The 18,219-nt window shown below is 41.8% G+C and overlaps 1 protein-coding gene across 1 annotated transcript in view; it reads left to right on the top strand.

The window, feature by feature from the left end:
- The first annotated feature begins 337 nt into the window (after positions 1 to 337).
- Positions 338 to 18,219, top strand: part of pam (peptidylglycine alpha-amidating monooxygenase) — a 117,485-nt gene continuing 99,603 nt past the window's right edge. The window contains 3 exon segments of the mRNA XM_007893118.2: positions 338 to 369; positions 10,409 to 10,861; positions 11,242 to 11,356. Coding sequence (XP_007891309.2) covers positions 10,770 to 10,861; positions 11,242 to 11,356 — 207 coding nt within the window. The 5' untranslated portion in view covers positions 338 to 369; positions 10,409 to 10,769.

The following is an 18,219-nucleotide window of genomic DNA, read 5'->3' as shown; positions in this document are numbered from 1 at the left end:
TGAGTGACTGACAATTCCCAAACTCTAAGCCATTCGCTGTAGGTGGGAGCAGGTGCTGTCAGAGGCTGGCATGAGTTTTTTCAGATTTTACACAAGCTTCTCTGTCGAATGCTTTTTTTTTGCTGCAAAAGTACCCAGTTGCATGCAAATCAAGACACAGCGTTCTTCTTGCAGGCTTCCTGAAGTTCGTTCAGCACAGACCAATGAAATTGCTGGTTGTGACCTGACCTCCTTATGCAGCAGAAGTGTCTTAGTAGGAACACCCCCACAAGGATTACATGTACTTAGGAGGAATTGACGCTTGCTTAAACACATTTTCCTGTGGAAGAATGCTACCAATAGCAAGGCATTAATTATGTGCTGCGTACTGTAAGTATTGAAAGTGCCAACATTATATTGTGACTCGCTTTTACTTGTCTTTTGTCATTCTCCATTCACCACAAATCATTCATTAGCCTTTGACCTCTCTGTGATGTCCTGAAACTGTCTCCCGGGATGTGTAGGGAAGGGCTGATCTATCTGCCTTTTTACATGCCCCCTCTCCCCCACTCCCCCCACTTCCCTTGGGACGTGCCTGCTCTGAGGATTGTGGGCCATTGACAATCTGGTGAGGAATCTCGAGCAGAAAGCGTGGCACAGAGCCCTTTGACACTAGCGCCAGTCATGTTAAATTAGTTTTAATTTTTCACTCTGGATCACTTATTGCAAAAACGTACTGTCACATTCCATTGGATGGGAAAAAAATATTTTTTTAAAAAGCAAGTTTGTTTTGCTCTGTATTGCTCACTGAGTTACACCGTGTGCTTTCTTACAGTGCTATATTTTCACGACTGGATTGGTACAGTCACACCAGCTTCCTTATTAGCAACAATCTAAGCACCAATTCAGGTCGTGAGCAACTTGATCTGTCTAACTACTTGCTTTTCAGGTCCAAATTGTTTTTTTTATGGGGGACAGGGGGAGAGAGAGATTTAATGATTGATAGTTATCTACCTTCGGGTGGGGACATGGAAATTCTTGTTTTTTAATGGTGAAAATTATTTTTGTGTGTGTGGGCACGGGGAGGGTGATGTGTGGAAAATTGAGACTCAAAGCAATCATGATGTTTTAGTGTACACACAAAATCTTACAAAATCTGTGGATAGCTTCAGTGCTTCACACTGATAACATTGCCTGCAGGTTTAGTGGTGATCTGATTTTAACCCTTTTGATCCAGCCTCTAGGAATTTATTTTCCAAGCAGATTTCTCCACTTTTCTCCAGCTCTCCTGTTTTCTTGTTGCTTTTGCTTGCTGCCTGCAGGGACACAGTTACACTGGGTGCCAATTAGCTTCTGGTGTCTTGTCCAATTGACCATTATTCATGTGGGAGCTTTGATGGTGAATGTCAGCACAACGGTTGACAAAGACTAGGGATGGGGAAGAGAGGTGGGGTTCCAACAGCCAAACCTGATCTCAGCCTCGTTCATACATCAACACTTCAACGCAGACCGCGAGTCCTGCAGTACCAAATTCCCCTCTGTCTCAGGCACTCACTTGATCAACTAAGGGGGCCACTTCAGGACTTTTTTAAACTATAACTCAAATTGTTTTTAAGCAGCATTCAGGTGGGATTTAAAGATTCAAATTCACTCGCACAAAAAAATTATTATTTTTAGGCAGTAAGCCTGCAGTGCTGTTAGTCGTAACCGTAAAAGGCTCTGGCGTAATAAGTGTTTTGACAGAGAAGATGATTTGTACATACTGGAGAATTAAATGACAATAACTGATGCATTTCTCCAAATATTATGGTAGCTCAATTTATAAGCTGCAAGGTCCAAAAGGGATCCCATTAAAACGAAATTATAATCTCTTTTTCACTTTAATGTTAATCTTAGCAATTTTAGCAGAGTAGGCTAATCGTAACAAGTACAGTCTGCTTAGCAGCTCCCTGAGGTATTCTGCCATTTTGTGCAAATGAGAAGAAAAATTATTGTCTCAATTAACCTTTATCTATGGCATTCGGTTGAACATTGCGAACCGTGTTTACGAACTCCCTCGCTCTTGAATACTTTCCAAGGCAAAGGATTTGTGCGATTTCAACATCTTCAGAATGTTCTGTCAATTAATCATTTTGACAAACTGAGTGCAGTTTGCAAGGACCAAATTTTAGATTAGAGTGATTGAGTTTGGTAAACTAAGAAGCTCTGAACACCACCCAGCAATTCAGTTTGTTTTTCATTGTTCTTTTCTGTTTAGGTTGTAATCCTCTGCACAACTCTTCATGCCCCATGTATTTCTCTGTGATATCTGTGATACTATGTAGACAGCGACCTTTAGGTTCCCTATGGAAAACAAGTACTGGATGAATAATTAAGGTGGATGACGCAGACGAATTTACCATTTCGTATGAGCAGCCGAACAAACCGAAGTGTGCTCAATGCTATAATGTCACTAGGGTGTTCTAATGAGATTCAGCATTCAGAATTCATTGTGGAATATGCCACTGCTGCTGAATTTACTGTATTCTATTGGTATAGAAACTGATGGTACACTGAATGTAATCACATGACTGGGATTTCATTATTGTCCTTCAAGGCTGCGAGCTATTGATTGTAGCAATGGCAAAAATGTTCGGTATGCAGCGTTTTCTAAAATATTGGTTTTGTTGAAAAGACTTTCTTCCCTTTCATGCTCATTAAATGTGCATAAATCTCTTCCTTCTTGATCTATAGCCTCATAAACTGGATTAATACAATTGCAGTGCTTGTTTACAGTATCAGGCCAAAGCCTTTTTTTGAGTTGTATGGAACAGACTTTAGAGGAATACTGTAGATGGCCGAAGTAGGAAGAAATGGGGACTATGAATATTTTGCAGTCATTTTTGTAAAAAAAATTCGCCACAATTAATGGTTATTGGAACGTGCAGTGCAGCTGAATATCTGTGAAAAATGTTTTGAAATCTTGCTAGGTGATAATTAGTTTGGAGAATAAGTTTTTTTTATAACCCTAAATGTTCTATGATAAAAAATAATGTATGCTTTAAGTTTTTTAAGTAATTTGAGACTTAATCCTTAATCCTACGGATTGTATATGCATCATCTTTTTGGAGAAATAACAAAAGACCGGCATTAGATTAGTGCAATGGGAGAGGGGAGCCATCACCAGCACATAACTGACTGACCTCCTTCTGTGCTGCAAATGTGTCATGATTCTGTGACATTTAATGTGGAGCATTTTTACCAGAGTTCTGGGTATTAAGTGACATTATGCGTTTTAAAGCTGGTTTTGTCATGTTGTCAAATGTATTTAGTTTGGCAAGATACAGTGTGCAGTATTAACACAGACATCAATGTATCATTTTCTTTTTCTATTTCTCAACAGTGTAGGACAGTGGCCTCAATACTGGCAACGGCAGTTTACAATGTTATGTCATTGGTTGAAAATTATGACATTTTCAGTACTGTAGCTACATAAGCAGCGCTTCATTGCAGCAATTGTTTTGGATAAACTAAATCACCGAGAGCTGGCATGCTCCTGGGGTGCAAACTACTGCTTCTGAATAATCAATAAACACATGTTAAGTTGAGTTCATGTAATTTCACAATTGCGCAGTTTATAGATGTGAGCTTTCTAACGTGAGAACAGATGGCCTTCAGTATGTTGCAAGGTGGTGGATTTGTAAACTTCAAACTGCTTAGGAACATCAGAAGAATTCTCAAGATTGAACTACTTCCTGAAATTCAAAACTGCTTTGTTAAATTTAAAACTCTGTGATCATCTTTTCGATGCTTAACTTTCAGATGAGACTTTAAACCAAGGTTCTGTCTGCCTGTTCAGGTGGATATTAAAGATCCCATGGCAGAGTGAAATGTTTCACCCACAAAACATACAGTCAATTCACTTTAGAGTATATTCCATGAAGCGCTCGCTTTGAGATGTCTAGAAGACATGATAAGGTGCTATATCAAATGCAAGCATTATTATTATCACTATTGGAAAAGAGAAGGGAGTTTCTCCTGGTATCCTGGCCAACAAATCCCACAAATAAAATTAGCTAATCACTCCATGGCTGTCTGTGGAACACTGCTGAGTGCAAACTGGCAGCCTCATTTTATCCACAAAATACACAGTCATCCACTTTATATTCACTACCTCTACCCATTACAGCTTCGCTTGCAACCAAAGGATCCAATATGGAATGTAGATTAACACACACAGAGACACACAGACAGATATTTCATCTTTATCTATACTCATCTGGGAGGACTCCTTTGGGAGGACTTATTTTGGCCGTGCTGTTCTTTGAGTGGGCAACTCATTTTGCCACGCTGTTGCAGCCCTTTTAGCATTGAAGTGCAGCTGCTCTGTTCTTTTTTCTTCAGTTTCATGTAATGGGCTTCTCTCTTTTGTCTAGCATTTTTACTTAACCTTGAAAGGTTTGATTTTCGCTTAGGCAGCTTTATAATGATAAATATAAGTGTATTATCGAGATTCACTGGGACGTCCTCCCGACGTGAAAGGCGCTTTAAAATAATTTTGTTGTTGTTGCCGCGGCTTAGCTTCATCTGTGTTCTTTATTTTATTCCCGCTACCGCTTGGCTACGTGCGTGCTCTGTGCTGCAGGATGTACAGCACCACGGTCAGCTGGTGCGGCCACCAGGTGTAATTGCAGTGCGTGCGTACATACGTAGGTACTCTGTTACGCACTATGCCATAGCGCCACTTTGATGCTGAACGAGAGGAGATATCCAAAAATAAATATGCCCACATCACTCCTAGGTGCAAGACCTTTACGATGAGGTATAAATCATGTCTCTATGTCATTCGGTTATTTAGAACCTTCTTGAAGCACAGACAGACATTGTCATTTTGTTAGTGTCTCCCTCTCTCTCTCTCTCTATATATATATATAGGTAGAAGAAGATGGATAGAAGATTCTGTGAAGCGCTTTGAGATGTCTCAATGACCTGATAAGGCACTATATTAAAAACTAGCAGTAGCTGTTGCAGCTACACTTGTAACCAAAAGATCCAATATGGAATGTAGATTTCAGTGATACCACTCACAAACCATTTAACATGCCATAAATACGGTGTGGAGCGGAAGGAACGGACAGGTTGATAAGGGGTGAGCAGGCCGGAGAAGTATAAGGACTGAGCCCGTGGAGGGCTTTGAAGGTGACGACAAGAATTTTGAACTCAGTCCTCTGAGGGATGGGGAGCCAGTGAAGCCAGGCGAGGGTAGGGGTGATGGGATCACAGAGCCTGGTGTGGGAGAAGACACAAGCTGCAGAGTTATGAATAATCTGCAGCTTGTGGAAGGAAGAATTGGGAAGGCTGACAAACAGGGTGTTGGTGTAGTCAAACCTTAAGCAAAACTGCCATACATATGTGATGAGCTTGATTAGTTATAGCACATCGACAATATGTCCATGACACTCCCTCATGCAAGACCTTTCCGATGAGGTATAAATCATGTCTCTACGTCAATCGGTTATTGCGTTATTGGCAGACACACAGACAGACATTTTGTCTTTATTAGTATAGATGTATCTCTCTAGAAGGGTGTGTGATCTCCTCTGTCGCTACGTTGTTGCAGAATGCCATGCATACCTCATACTTTGGGGCTTAATTAAAGCATTTTTTAATATAGCTCATCAACTATAGGAGATCTCCAAACAAATATGCCCATGACACTCCCTCATACATGACCATGCAAGGGGGTGGTTTGGGATCAGGGAGGGTGGAGGGCTGGAAGGGTAGGGGAATGTTTGAAGGCACAGTTGAAGAGGAGGTTCTTGAGGCGTGCCTTGAAGGAGGCACGTGAGGGAGCGAGGTGGAGGAAATGTGGGATGGAATTCCAGAAGGTGGGGGCAGAGAGGCTGAAGGCCCGACCACTAATGGTGAGGCAGGCCGGGCGGGGGACATGGAGCAGGCCGGAGGCTGCTGAGCGGAGGGAGCGGATAGGTTGATTAAGGGTTAGCAGGCCAGAGAGGTAGAAGGGCTGAGCCCATGGAGGGCTTTGAAGGTGAGAATGAGAATTGTGAACTCAATCCTCTGAGGCATGGGCGTTAGTGTAGTCGAGCCTGGTTGTAATGAATACATCTATGAGGGTTTCGGCGGCCTGAGTGGTGAAGCGGTGGCAGAGTCGGGCAATAGTTTGCTATCAAATCCATTCAGATTTATTTGTACTAGCCGTATTAATGACCTCTTAACTCATAACGCCACTCCCCTATCGTCCATTACTCCTACACTTACCGGCTGCATTGAATCATGTGAAATGATGCCTGACCAGTCGACGCACGCACGCTTATTGGCCAGTTGCATTGAATCGCGGGCAACAAAGTCTTGACCCATCATTGCATGGCACTTTAACGACTAAAGTGACAAACTATCACGTGGCGTTTACTGGCTACACTGAATTTACTCATGCGCACTGTAGAATATTGATTTAATTGGATTTTGTACGATGTATACAGTTTGCCTACAACTCGGACTTTGTGCAAGTCATTATCAGCCCACGACTGATACGACTTATGCCACTTCCCGCGATTCAATGCAACCGGTCGATACATGTTGCGATACACGTATTTGGTTGAACGCCATAATATCAGTGATTAGTATGTAATGTAGTGAGTGGATTAGGTCGTCTGTGCAATGATGTGGGGTTCCGTCCTGCTTCACTTCTCAAAATTCTGTGTAACTGGTTTATTGTTTTCGGCGTGGAGGGCGCTATATAAATCCAAGTTGTTGTTGTTGTTTTCAGCCCTTTGTGTATCACCGTGCCCAATCATTTAATTTCACAAGTATGTTGTCCCTTATTGAAAAATTAATGCTCCTTCATTGTAGGAGACTTCAGCTTTGTGACTTTTCTGTTTTATTTATATAAAAAAAGTGATAGGTCATGGGAGAGTTTGTAAAAAAAAAGGGAAGAAAGTTTGCATGTATAGTGCGAGATATGCAGGGTGACAGCAATGTGGTTACTTGAGATTAATACGGCTTAAGGTTAAATTTAAGATTATTAATAAACTATACTCACTGTATTTGAACATTGCAAAATAGAACTGTACCCCAGTGGGAAGAGTTTGTAGGGAAAGATTAATACTAACCCACAAAATACATAGTCAAGCCTTTTCACACTATATCCTGTGAAGCGCTTTGAGACATGTTAATGACGTGATAAGCAGCTATATCAAATACAAGGATTGTGAGTTGTTATGAATAATAATAATAGCCCACACAGTTCAATGTATTATCTGTAATAATGGTTTATGTTTTCTGGTGGGAATGGTTCTCCTGAATTTTTTTTGCTGAGGATTTTTTGAGGGTCAGCCCATCTAACACATGCGGAAACCCTTCACCATGCTTCAGAGTATCCCATCTACACATGGAACTTCCAGAGATATTTATTGGAATGGAATGTGCAGCTCTCTTCCCGGGGTTAACAGGAGCTGAATGGGAGGACTTCCTGCCTCCAGTGAATGGTCTGAGGAATAAGGAGTCGGTGGAGCCTGGTGAGAATGGTGATGATGGTTTCATGGAGCTTGGTAAAGAAAAGGATATAGATTGCAGAGGTTTGGATGATCTGCAGTTTATATTGGTTTGAGCTGGGAAGGAGACCATTAGAGAATGTAGGAAAGTGGACTAATAGGTCTATACCTTCCAGGTTCATGTCTCTCTCTCCTTTTTGTTAAAATTGTGTGGGGTAATATTTGCTCTGTTCCATTCCTCAAGTACAGCTCCAGTGGTATGGTGCTGCTAAAAAAAAAACAGGCTTCTTATCATTTCCTCTTTCATTCCCTTAAGAATTCAAGGGCAGATGCCATCTGGCTCACTTGCCTTGTAGATATTTAATTCTTTGAGATTTTCCAGGACATTCACTTTATTGCTTAATGAATGATGTTTTAAATTAATTTTCAGACAAAAGAGCAAAGTTTAGTGAACGGTCAGCAGTACAAATGGTATCAGTGCCCAGTATTGTTGGATAAATAATAATAATCTTTGCATTTGATATAGCTCTTTTTATGTCTTCTAGACTTCTCAAAGCGCTTCACAGAATATATTGTAAAATGAAATGACTGTATATTTGTGGACGAAACGCTGTGGCCAATTGCGCACAGCAGTGTCCCACAAACAGTCGTGGATTGAAGTGATCAAATTATTATAATTTTTTTGAAGGAATTATTACCCCCAGAAAAGCGGTCGGCCAATCAAATGGGTTCCTATTTACTCCTAGGTAAACAGAGGGGTGTGGAGTAAGGAAACTTGCCCAAGGTTTCGCCCTGCCGGGAATCAAACCCAGGTCTCTCACTTGCAAGGAGAGTGCCCTAACCACTGAGTTACAGGACCAGTGATAGTGATCAAATTTAGTACAAATATTTTCTCCCTCTCTGTCCCTAGCCTAAAACTAGTGAGGACAACAACAATAGCATTTATATAGCGCCCTTCATGTGGGGCAGCATCTCCGAGCGCTTAACAGTGTCGGAGCCTGACGCCGAGCCGGGGAGTGGGAGCAGGTGACTGTACACACAGTCGAAGAGGAGGGTCTTCAATCATGATCTAAAAGAGGAGAGGGCAAGGTGAAGGGACAACATAAAGTGCTCTGCATAAAGTGACTGCAGTGAGCCAAGTGCCCTGAGTGTGGTTCACCCTTGTTCCCCAACCCCAGAAGTAGTTCTCTTCGCATTGCACACATTGTCTGCGCAATAAGTGGACTTATGTTAAAGATGACTAAATCTGAAATTCTACCATCCTAACTGTGTGAAGAGTCCATTTCACACACTGATTGGATTTCATTCCTCCATTCATAGGGTCACGTCCCTGCTTCTCTTGGAAAGATTCCTATCCTGCCAGCTATCAGCTGTTATACCTCATTCTTATCAAAGATTTTTTTTAAGTAAAAAGATGATTTTTAAAACCTGCACATTATGAATTTGGTGAAAAATAAAGGCAAGAGTGCTAGCAACTGAGCTAGGCTAACATCTGAAACATGCAATCTAATTGATTTTTAATTGCTTACCTTCAGTACCAAAGTGCTTAATTCAGTTTACATATGGTCAATCATTTCAGTTTTGAAGGTCTCAGAAACACACTGCTAAGAATGTCGGAAATCTGAAATTAAATTACTGGAAAAGGAGAACGGGTTGATCAGCACTGAATGATGGGTTGTTTCAAGTATCATTACAACACGCTAGGCCTGTTTATTATTTAAAGACCATATGGGACCCCCTGCTTAACATTTCATCCAAAGAACAATATCACTGGCAATGCAGCAATCATTCCCTGCTCCCTCTAGCAATACATTGTAGTGTCAGCTCAATGTCCCAGTGTGGATCTTGAACCCACAAACATCTGACTCGAAGGCAAGAGTGCTAGCAACTGAGCTAGAAACATGCAATCTAATTGATTTTTGATTGCTTACCTTCAGTACCAAAGTGCTTAATTCAGTTTACATATGGTCAATCATTTCAGTTTTGAAGGTCTCAGAAACACACTGCTCATAAATGTTTAAATTATAGTTCAACTTCCAGATCTGCCAGGTGTCATTCATTTTGGTTTTACACTAATGTTTCTGATGCAAGTCGCTGTTTTAAAAAAAAACTATACCTCCATTTCTTTCAATGGGTTTCCAATCTTTGTCACTTTTTGCGAATTATAAACATCCATCCCAACATTTCCCTGCTGTTGAAAGCTCTGGATTTGTATGTGGAAAACCTTGGTGTTTGTGAAACAAGTGAATTCTGAAACAAGACTTTGAAGTCTAGAATTAATATTCCTTTGGCGTCAGACAGGATGTTATAAGCTTTGCTTTTTAAGTTTGTTTTGGTCTTATGAAAATCGAGAAGGTGGCATTTAAATAAAATAATTATGGGAGAGAGAGGCGTGGGTGTTGCAGCTGTCTAGTTAAGAATTATTGTCTCGACTAATGATGGTTTTCTAAAATGGGAATGAAACGCGCAGTTCTCTTGTAAATGCTTTGCTTTAAGCACTGGACACTGCAGGTTACAGGCATTGAACTTGTGCTGCAATCAGCATTGTGCAGAATGAGAAGTGTTCTGACATCTTGCCCAGTCTCAGTTTTATGTCAGTGAAAGCCTGAACAAATTGATGAGGAATTGGTTGAGAAATGCCATTTGTACAGTGATCTTTCTAGATCACTGTGCAATTTCTGCAGGCATAGTGAGCTGTTATCTTTGCCATTAGATTGGATGTTGTTTGAAAGGACTCTGGTGACATTCAGTGGTTGTTGTCACTCGCATCAAAAGACTGGTCAGAATGAGAGCCATCAGATCACGTTAAGCACGAACCGGGACTGAGCTGCAGCTTCTGAAAATAAAATCCTAAATGTAATAAAGATCCTCAATGGGGATTTGCTGAGGTCTAATGCTGTAATGCATTAGTCATAGGCTATCTGTTTTTCTTTTCGCAGGTTCCTTCAGAATGAAGACTGATGCTGAACTGCAGGTTGCCAATCAGAGATTGTGCTGTGAGGAGAATGATGGTCTGAAGCTGAGTGTTTAAATCGGGGCAGACCCACTGGGAAAACTCAGATTTATTTTGTCACTGGTTTGCAACTGGCCACACCAAGAATGAAGAACTGTTGAGATTCATACGGCTGGCTGATTTACAGTGCGTCACCTTTCTCACTGATGGACTGGCAATTGCTATGTCTGCAGTGCTGATGATAATCCAGCTCTGAATTCAATGCTGCTGAATAATTCTCAGGTTTACATCTTATAGAGCTGCACTGCTTCTCACCCAAGATCTGGACAGAAAGAGCAAATGTGGACATGGCTGGTCTCATTAACAAATTGGTGTTAGTCTTTCTGATCCTTCAGAATAACTGTATGGGTCATGAAAGTACACTCTCTCTCTTAAAGAGGTATGTATCAAATTGTGTCTTCACGTTTTTAGTATGTTTATATCACATTTTTACTGTGTTCGGTTGCATGCAAAATTTCAGACAACCTCTGATGAGCTATTTCCCTATGCTTTTTGCTTATTGTAAAGATACGTAAAATATGTGGTCCAACAATTATTTACAGATTTACAATTTTAAGAGAACTTGGAGTAAGAATTATGATGCAAGTCATCTTAACAACTTTTGGTTTTCTCACACGCTTCTGTTATCAGATGGAAAATCTTTGATTGCAATCACTTTTTCTTGATTACTTGTCCTCTTTTCTGCATGCTTTTCAATTGTGATTTTGTAGGGGGAAAATGCAGAAATGGATTGATTTTTTTGGGGTTGTTTTTGTCTAGATATCGGCAAAGTGCATGGGCATATCCCTCTGATTGTCCCAGAAACAGACATCCAGTGATTTCCCACAATTCTTTTAACCTTGACGTTCGGATGCCTGGGGTAACACCAGTAGTGGTAGGTACTGAATAACAATATATCTGTTATATATAAGATCTCAATTATGCACACAGTTAGATAATTGTAATGTGTTGAAATACCTCTACCCTTTTCTGTTTCGAATTTATATTGTGGATTTCATTGTGAAATAAATTTGTCTTAATATAATTACTTGTTTTTAAAAAAAACTTCATCAAACCAGTATCTAAATACAGTATAGAAGACATTGAGAGTTTTTTTGGCAATTGGCCAGTGATCTGTTGTTCTCAGAATGGAATTGGTATTGAGTCCAGTTGTCCAAAATATTGTAATGGAGAAATGCTGCAAAACGAGATGGATTCTAAATATTATCCTTTGTTTACTGTATCGAGAAAGTTGCTGCTATAGGATTAGTTTGCTTACCTTTATCTATTTTTTGCACAAGTTTGCAGGTTGCTATAGCCATATTTTACAAAACTGTGTATTCCATGAATCTTCTAACTAGTTAGTTTTCATAAACTCAAGACAATCAGGAGGCTTTAGAAATAGCAATTGCAAATTATACCTAAACCTTGAGAGACTGCAGCAACATGGGCAGAATTGTACGACTTAATGGGAGTTGCTCTGCAGAAGAGGATGACTCATATTTGCGGATAGCATTCATTACTTTACTGAGCTTAGCAAAAGTGGGAAGGAAAAACTGATTAAATGTGGGTGAACCTATTTGTGTTATAAAATGAAATAAACCCAGAAAATTCTAGAAGTGTGCACAGTTTGATTAGCATCTGAAAGAGAAAGATGGGTTGATGTTGAGATATTCTTCCATCTGAATTGAAAATGGTTGGGTTGAAGCAGCTCCTATAATAATAATAAGTAAAAATAATCCTTACATTTGATGTAGCATCTTTCACCTCTGGAAGACTTCTCAAAGTGCTTCATAGGATTCACTGTAAAGTGTAGTGACTGTGTATGTGGCAATCAATGTGGCAGCCAATTTGTGGCTGCTATGTGGCAGCCAATTTGCATACAGGGGTGTCCCACAAACAGCCATGAATGACCATTTTTATTTAGGGGATTGTTGGCCAGGAAACCCGGAGAAACTCCCTTATCTTTTTGAATAGTGATTTTTAAAGCCGACTTGAACAGGCAAATTAGACCTAGGTTTAAACACAAGTGAGAAAATAAACCTAGAACAATGCTTCCAGATATGCCCAGAAACCAAAGCAAGAGAGCACAGGTTCAGGGTATGGACAACTGAGGACAGAAAGCAGGAAGTATTACTTTACCCTCAGTGGAATTAATGATTAGAACAGGTTATCAGAAAAATGGTAACACCTCATCCAAAGGACTGTACTTCTCAAAATGCAGCATACTTCTCAAAATATATTGGAGTGTCAGTTAAGATGATGTGAGTTCAAAGTCCCAATGTGATATTCAACCGACAGTCTTCTGACTCATAGGTGAGAATGCTTCAACTGAGGTTGGCACTAATACAGGATTAAGGCAGGCAAGTAGGACTATTGCAAAGCAGATTCAGATAAAAAAGGCATTTCATCCTTCAAAAACACCCACCTCACTTACCATCCTCCCATCACACCATCAACTTGTTTATCAAATGAGCAAGTTTTCTGACTCGACTCCTTTGTCGGTAGGAAACCTGTTCCAGTCATTACCTCTGAAGGTAAAGTAATACTTCCTGCTTTCTATCCTCAGTTGCCCAAACCTGAACTGAACCTGTGCTCTCTTGTTTTGCTGTCTTGGCATATATGGAAACATTATTTTGTGTTTATTTTCTCATCCCTGTTTTAAAATGTTTCAGACAGAGAAAGTAAATGCATTAGGAAGTCAGAAATATCAGTCCACTAAATGCATATATAAGAGGCAGCTCCTGGATTAACAGGTTGTGAAAGGCAAAATTGCACACCAGCACCCTCCCAGCTTTTCTTTTTTGAGGCTGATTAACCTCTTCTGAGCTAGCGAGCTTCATTTCAGATTTTCAAAGATAGGAGAAAAAGTGAAGTTCAAAGCACAGTTAAATACAATTAGAAATTAGAAACAAACTGGAAGAGACAGCAAACAAATAAATGCTGTGACATATATTTTAAAGCTGGTGATTGTTAGAATTTGCCCTATTTGAAGGAACATGTAAAATAATGTCCTTCATTGGTGAGATGAGAAACTTATTTTGCATATTTGTTTATCTTTAACCCTTCCTATGTCATGAATGAGTTTTGTTGTTCATGCTCAACCAGATATCATAGTCCACAAAATACATACTCACAGTATATTCTGTGAAGCATTTTGAGACTTCTCAACGACGTAATAAGCCGCTATATCAAATGCAAAAATTATTATTATCTGAGGCAAAGTAATTTGTCCTGTAGCAGCCCTTGCTTTTTTTGATTTTACAGAATAAATCTGATTGTTTCATAGGCAAATAATTTCCAAACTACCTTTCGCCAACAAAATGGATGGTGGAATTAGAGAAGGGAAGAAAGAAAGTAAGGAAATCTAGGTATAAAGACAGTGTGGCGACAAAATGTTTGTATAAAAATAGCAAACCCATAATCACATATTCGTGTGATTTTTGGACAGATTTTTGTGAAGCCAAAGACAAAAAATGGGCAAAGAGTCTTGGGATTATTTTAGGAGGTCAATTAATACATGAGCTGTATCTGGAAAAACTCTAAAACAGTGCCAAACAGAAACTGAAAACCATGGACTGAGAAAAATACTTGAGCAATTATTTAAAATTACATAGAATGTCACAGCTCAACTGCAAAAATACACAATCTGTTGCTTATACTCCACGTGAGCCTCCACCATTCCTAATCCCCTTTTTCAAAACCCTTTATTCCCTTCTCCTTCATGTATGCATCAAGTTTCCTCTTAAGTACATTTCTGCTTAAACCACAGTGAGTTCCACATTTTCATCAACCTCTGCGTAAAGAAGTTCTTCCTAAACTCCTTTTTATATCAGATACCGCCTATCTTACATGTATGCCTTTGTTTTGGATTTGCCAACAAGTAGAAAAATCCTATTAATATCCACTTTATTGAATCCTTTCATAATTTTCAATATCTCTAACATGTCTCTTCAATTATTTCATTTCCAGAGTGAGAAGCTCTAACCTGTCCAAACATTATTGATGGCTGTATCTAGTCATCCATAGTAACGTCCGAATAAATCTATGATACACTCTCTCCAATTGATATAATGCCCTTCCTATGATAACCATAATCGCACACAGTATTCCAAATGTGGTCTAGCCAAGGTTTTATATATGTTTAACATCATTTGACTATGTTCATACTCTATTCCTCTAGGAATTAGGCAAGCAGAATGCATCCAGAATGCATAAGGTTTAAGGAATTAATGGCAGATTAGCTAATTGGATTGAAAAATGGTTTAGCAATAGAAAGCAGAAGGTAACAATAGATGGTAAAAACCGGGAAGGGGAGTGGGTGGGAGGTGATGTGGAGGCACTACTGAGCCTTCTGTGGGGATATACTTTTGTTGAACCTATTTGTAAATGATGTTGAAGAGGTGCACAATATTATAAAATGAGGCAAATAAAATTGGCTTCTGATCTTAAAGGATGTAGCCAATTGAGGAGAAGTGAGTGGTCAAGATGGCACTGGACAGTAACAACTAGGGCTGAGGAGCCAGCATGTTGTTGTACATCTTGTCCAACAGCAGTCACTCTGACTGTCCCATCCTCCATTTTCACCGCAAGCCCCATCGGTTCCAACACCTGGGAATGAACCTTTTCTCTCTCATTCACGTTCCCACCCTTCCTGCCAATCTTTCTTGTAAGGAAATCTAGGTATAAATCCCCGCATCCTGCAAACTCCTCTGCTGTCTGTCCCCTCTGCATAGGCCTTCAAAATGTACACTCCCTATCCAATAAAGCCTCACTGTCCACAAACCAATTGTGTACGAACAAATCGACATCCTTGCTCTCACTAAAACCTGGATCACTCAAGGCGACATCTTCCCCCTTATTGAGGCCACGCCACCTGGCCTATACCTTCCATCATGCTCCGCGACCCAACCGTCGTGGCGGTGGTATAGCCCTCATCTCCAGGTCCTCACTGGGTCTATTCTCCCTTACTCCTCTGGAGCCTTCCCCTCATTTGAACACCTCACTCTTTACCATCCCTCCAATCTCTCCTTAAAAATCCTGGCCTCAGCTAAGTCATCCTTTTATTCCCAAATCATCTTGGAAGCTCAGGACAACCCCAGGCTCCTCTTTTCTACCATAAACCAACTCCTCCGTCCACTCTCCCATGCCTCTGCCATCCTCTACTCCAACACCAAATGTGAGGAGATGATGGATTTCTCCAAAGTCAAGGGGATCCACTCTGCCCCCTCTAGCCCCTCTACAACAACAACAAGATTCCATTTATAGAGCGCCTTTCACGTCGGGATGACGTCCCAAGGCGCTGGACAGTTGGGTCAGGACCTGAGCAGGGGGGAAATGGTCAGGGTGAGGGGAGGGAAGGGAGGGAGTGAGGAGGGGGTAGAGAGTCGACAGGGGAGCTGAAGGCACGGTCAAAGAGAAAGGTCTTGAGACCGGCCTTGAAGGAGGAAAGGGAGGAGGCGGCGAAGGCACTGGGGGATAGAGTTCCAGAGCCTCGGGGCTGAGAGGCTGAAAGCCCGGCCACCGATGGTAGGGCGGTTGGGGCGGGGGATTTGGAGCAGACCGGAGCCAGAGGAACGGAGGATACGGGCAGGTAGGTAGGGGGATAGTAGGTCAGAGAGGTAGGAGGGAGCGAGGCCATGAATGGCCTTGTAGGTGAGGATGAGGATCTTGAATTCGATCCTCTGGGGGATGGGGAGCCAGTGGAGGCGAGCGAGGGTGGGAGTGATGTGGTCGCGAAGTCTGGTGCGGGACAGTACACGAGCTGCAGAGTTCTGACTGATCTGCAGCTTGTGGAAGGAGGTGCCGGGAAGGCCGGCGAGGAGAGAGTTCCCATAGTCCAGCCTTGAGGTGATAAAGGCGTGGACCAGAGTTTCAGCAGCGTGAGGGGTGAGGTAGTGCCGTAGTCTGGCGATATTCCGGAGGTAATGGAAGGCGGTGCCTGTTGTGGTGCGGATATGAGGAAGAAAGGACAGCTCAGGGTCGAACAGAACCCCGAGGTTCCTGACTGGCTTTGAGAGGTGGAGAGTGCAGCCTTGGATGCTGATGCTGTCAGCGCCTGAGGTGCGGAGGTGCTGACGTGAGCCAATCAGGAGGGCCTCAGTTTTACGCACGTTGAGCTGAAGAAAGTTGTCTCTCTACCGGCACCCCATCCCCACCTCTTGCTCCCTTTCCATCCCCCCCTATCACTCCTGCCACACTTCTGACGTTGTCTCACCCTCTTTGCTCACCTCCATTATTTCCCTTATGAAACCCACCACTTGCTCCTTTGACCCCAAGGGGATCCCTACCCCTCTCTTCACCTCCCAGCTCCACCTCCTTGGCCCCCTACCTCGTTAACCTCTCCCTGTCCATTGGTACCGTACCCATTCCCCGAAAGACAGCCGTCATCATCCCTACCCTCAAAAAACCTTCTGTTGATCCATCTCTGCTCTCCAACTACCACCCCATTTCAAACCTTCCTTTTCTATTAAAGACTCATGGAATAAGTCGTCGCTTCCCAGCTTTGCTGTTTCCTCTCCCAGCATTCCCTCCATGAACCCCTCCAATCTGGCTTTCATGCTGCTCACAGCATAGAGACACACGTGGTCAAAATGACAAATGACATTCTGTCTACCTGGGACCAGGACGCTCTCTGTCTCCTCATCCTTCTCGACCTCTCGCCACTTTCAATACTGTTGACCCCTCTATTTTTCTCCATCGCCTCCTCTCACCTCCACCTCAATGGTTCTGTTCTTGCCTGGTTCCATTCCTACTTTCCCACCGTCTGCAATTCATGGCCACCAACTACTTCTCCTCTAGCCCCCACACTGTCACGTGTTGCGTCCCTCTGTCCTCAGTCCCCTACTCTTCAATCTATAGATGCTCCTGCTTGACTATGTCATCCACAGGTAAATTTCCACATTTACTTTCACATGCTGCAAACCAGGAGATTGCATTAACCACTCATGTTTGTACGTGCCCCCAATACATCACATCATCCAACCAAATTCTTCTCTGCCTGCCCCCTGCTCGCTCACAGTCAACTTCTTCAAAGAGATCAAACCCCACCAGCTTTCCGTGTACTGAAAAATTCACCCACACGCTGCTATTTTGCTCTTCATGATCAGCTTCATTGCTACTCCCTCTATGAACCCCACCAATCATGTTTCCGTGCTGCCCACAGCACAGAAACAGCCTTGGTGCAGCGTTTCCGAGGGCTCTGTCCTTGGACCTCTCTTCTTCAATAAGCACATACTCATCCGCATACATGGTGTCAACTTCCACATGTATGCGGATGATACCCAACTCTACCTCTCTGCCTCCACCCTTGACTCCAGGACCACTGCTGTGCTGACAGAATGTCTGTGAGACATCAAGTCCTGGATTAGAGCTAATTATCTCCAGTTGAACGTCAACAAGACCGAGGCTCTCCTGATTGACTCCCGTCAGCGCCTCCACACCTCAAAGTGTTGAAATTTCTCGATCTACTGCACTAGATTTACTATATATAGTATATAATTTATAATATAATATATAATTATATTATAGATTCATTGTAAAGTGTAGTGACTGTATATTTTGGAAGTGGATACAGCAGCCAATTTGCACACAGCAATGTGCTACAAACAGTCATGAAAAGAATATATAAAAAAGTATCTGGAGGATTGTTGGCAGGACTTCAGAGTAAATGTTTTTCTCTTTTCCAATGGTTCCATAAGTTCTTTAATGTCCAACTTGAATCGGCAGACGGATCCTCCAATGGCTATGATTTTCATT

Source organism: Callorhinchus milii, unplaced genomic scaffold (genome assembly GCF_018977255.1).
Source record: "Callorhinchus milii isolate IMCB2004 unplaced genomic scaffold, IMCB_Cmil_1.0 Scaffold1, whole genome shotgun sequence".
Classification (NCBI taxonomy): Eukaryota; Metazoa; Chordata; class Chondrichthyes; order Chimaeriformes; family Callorhinchidae; genus Callorhinchus; species Callorhinchus milii.
Note: the sequence above shows the minus strand (reverse complement) of the source record. Positions and strands in the feature narration are given on the sequence as shown.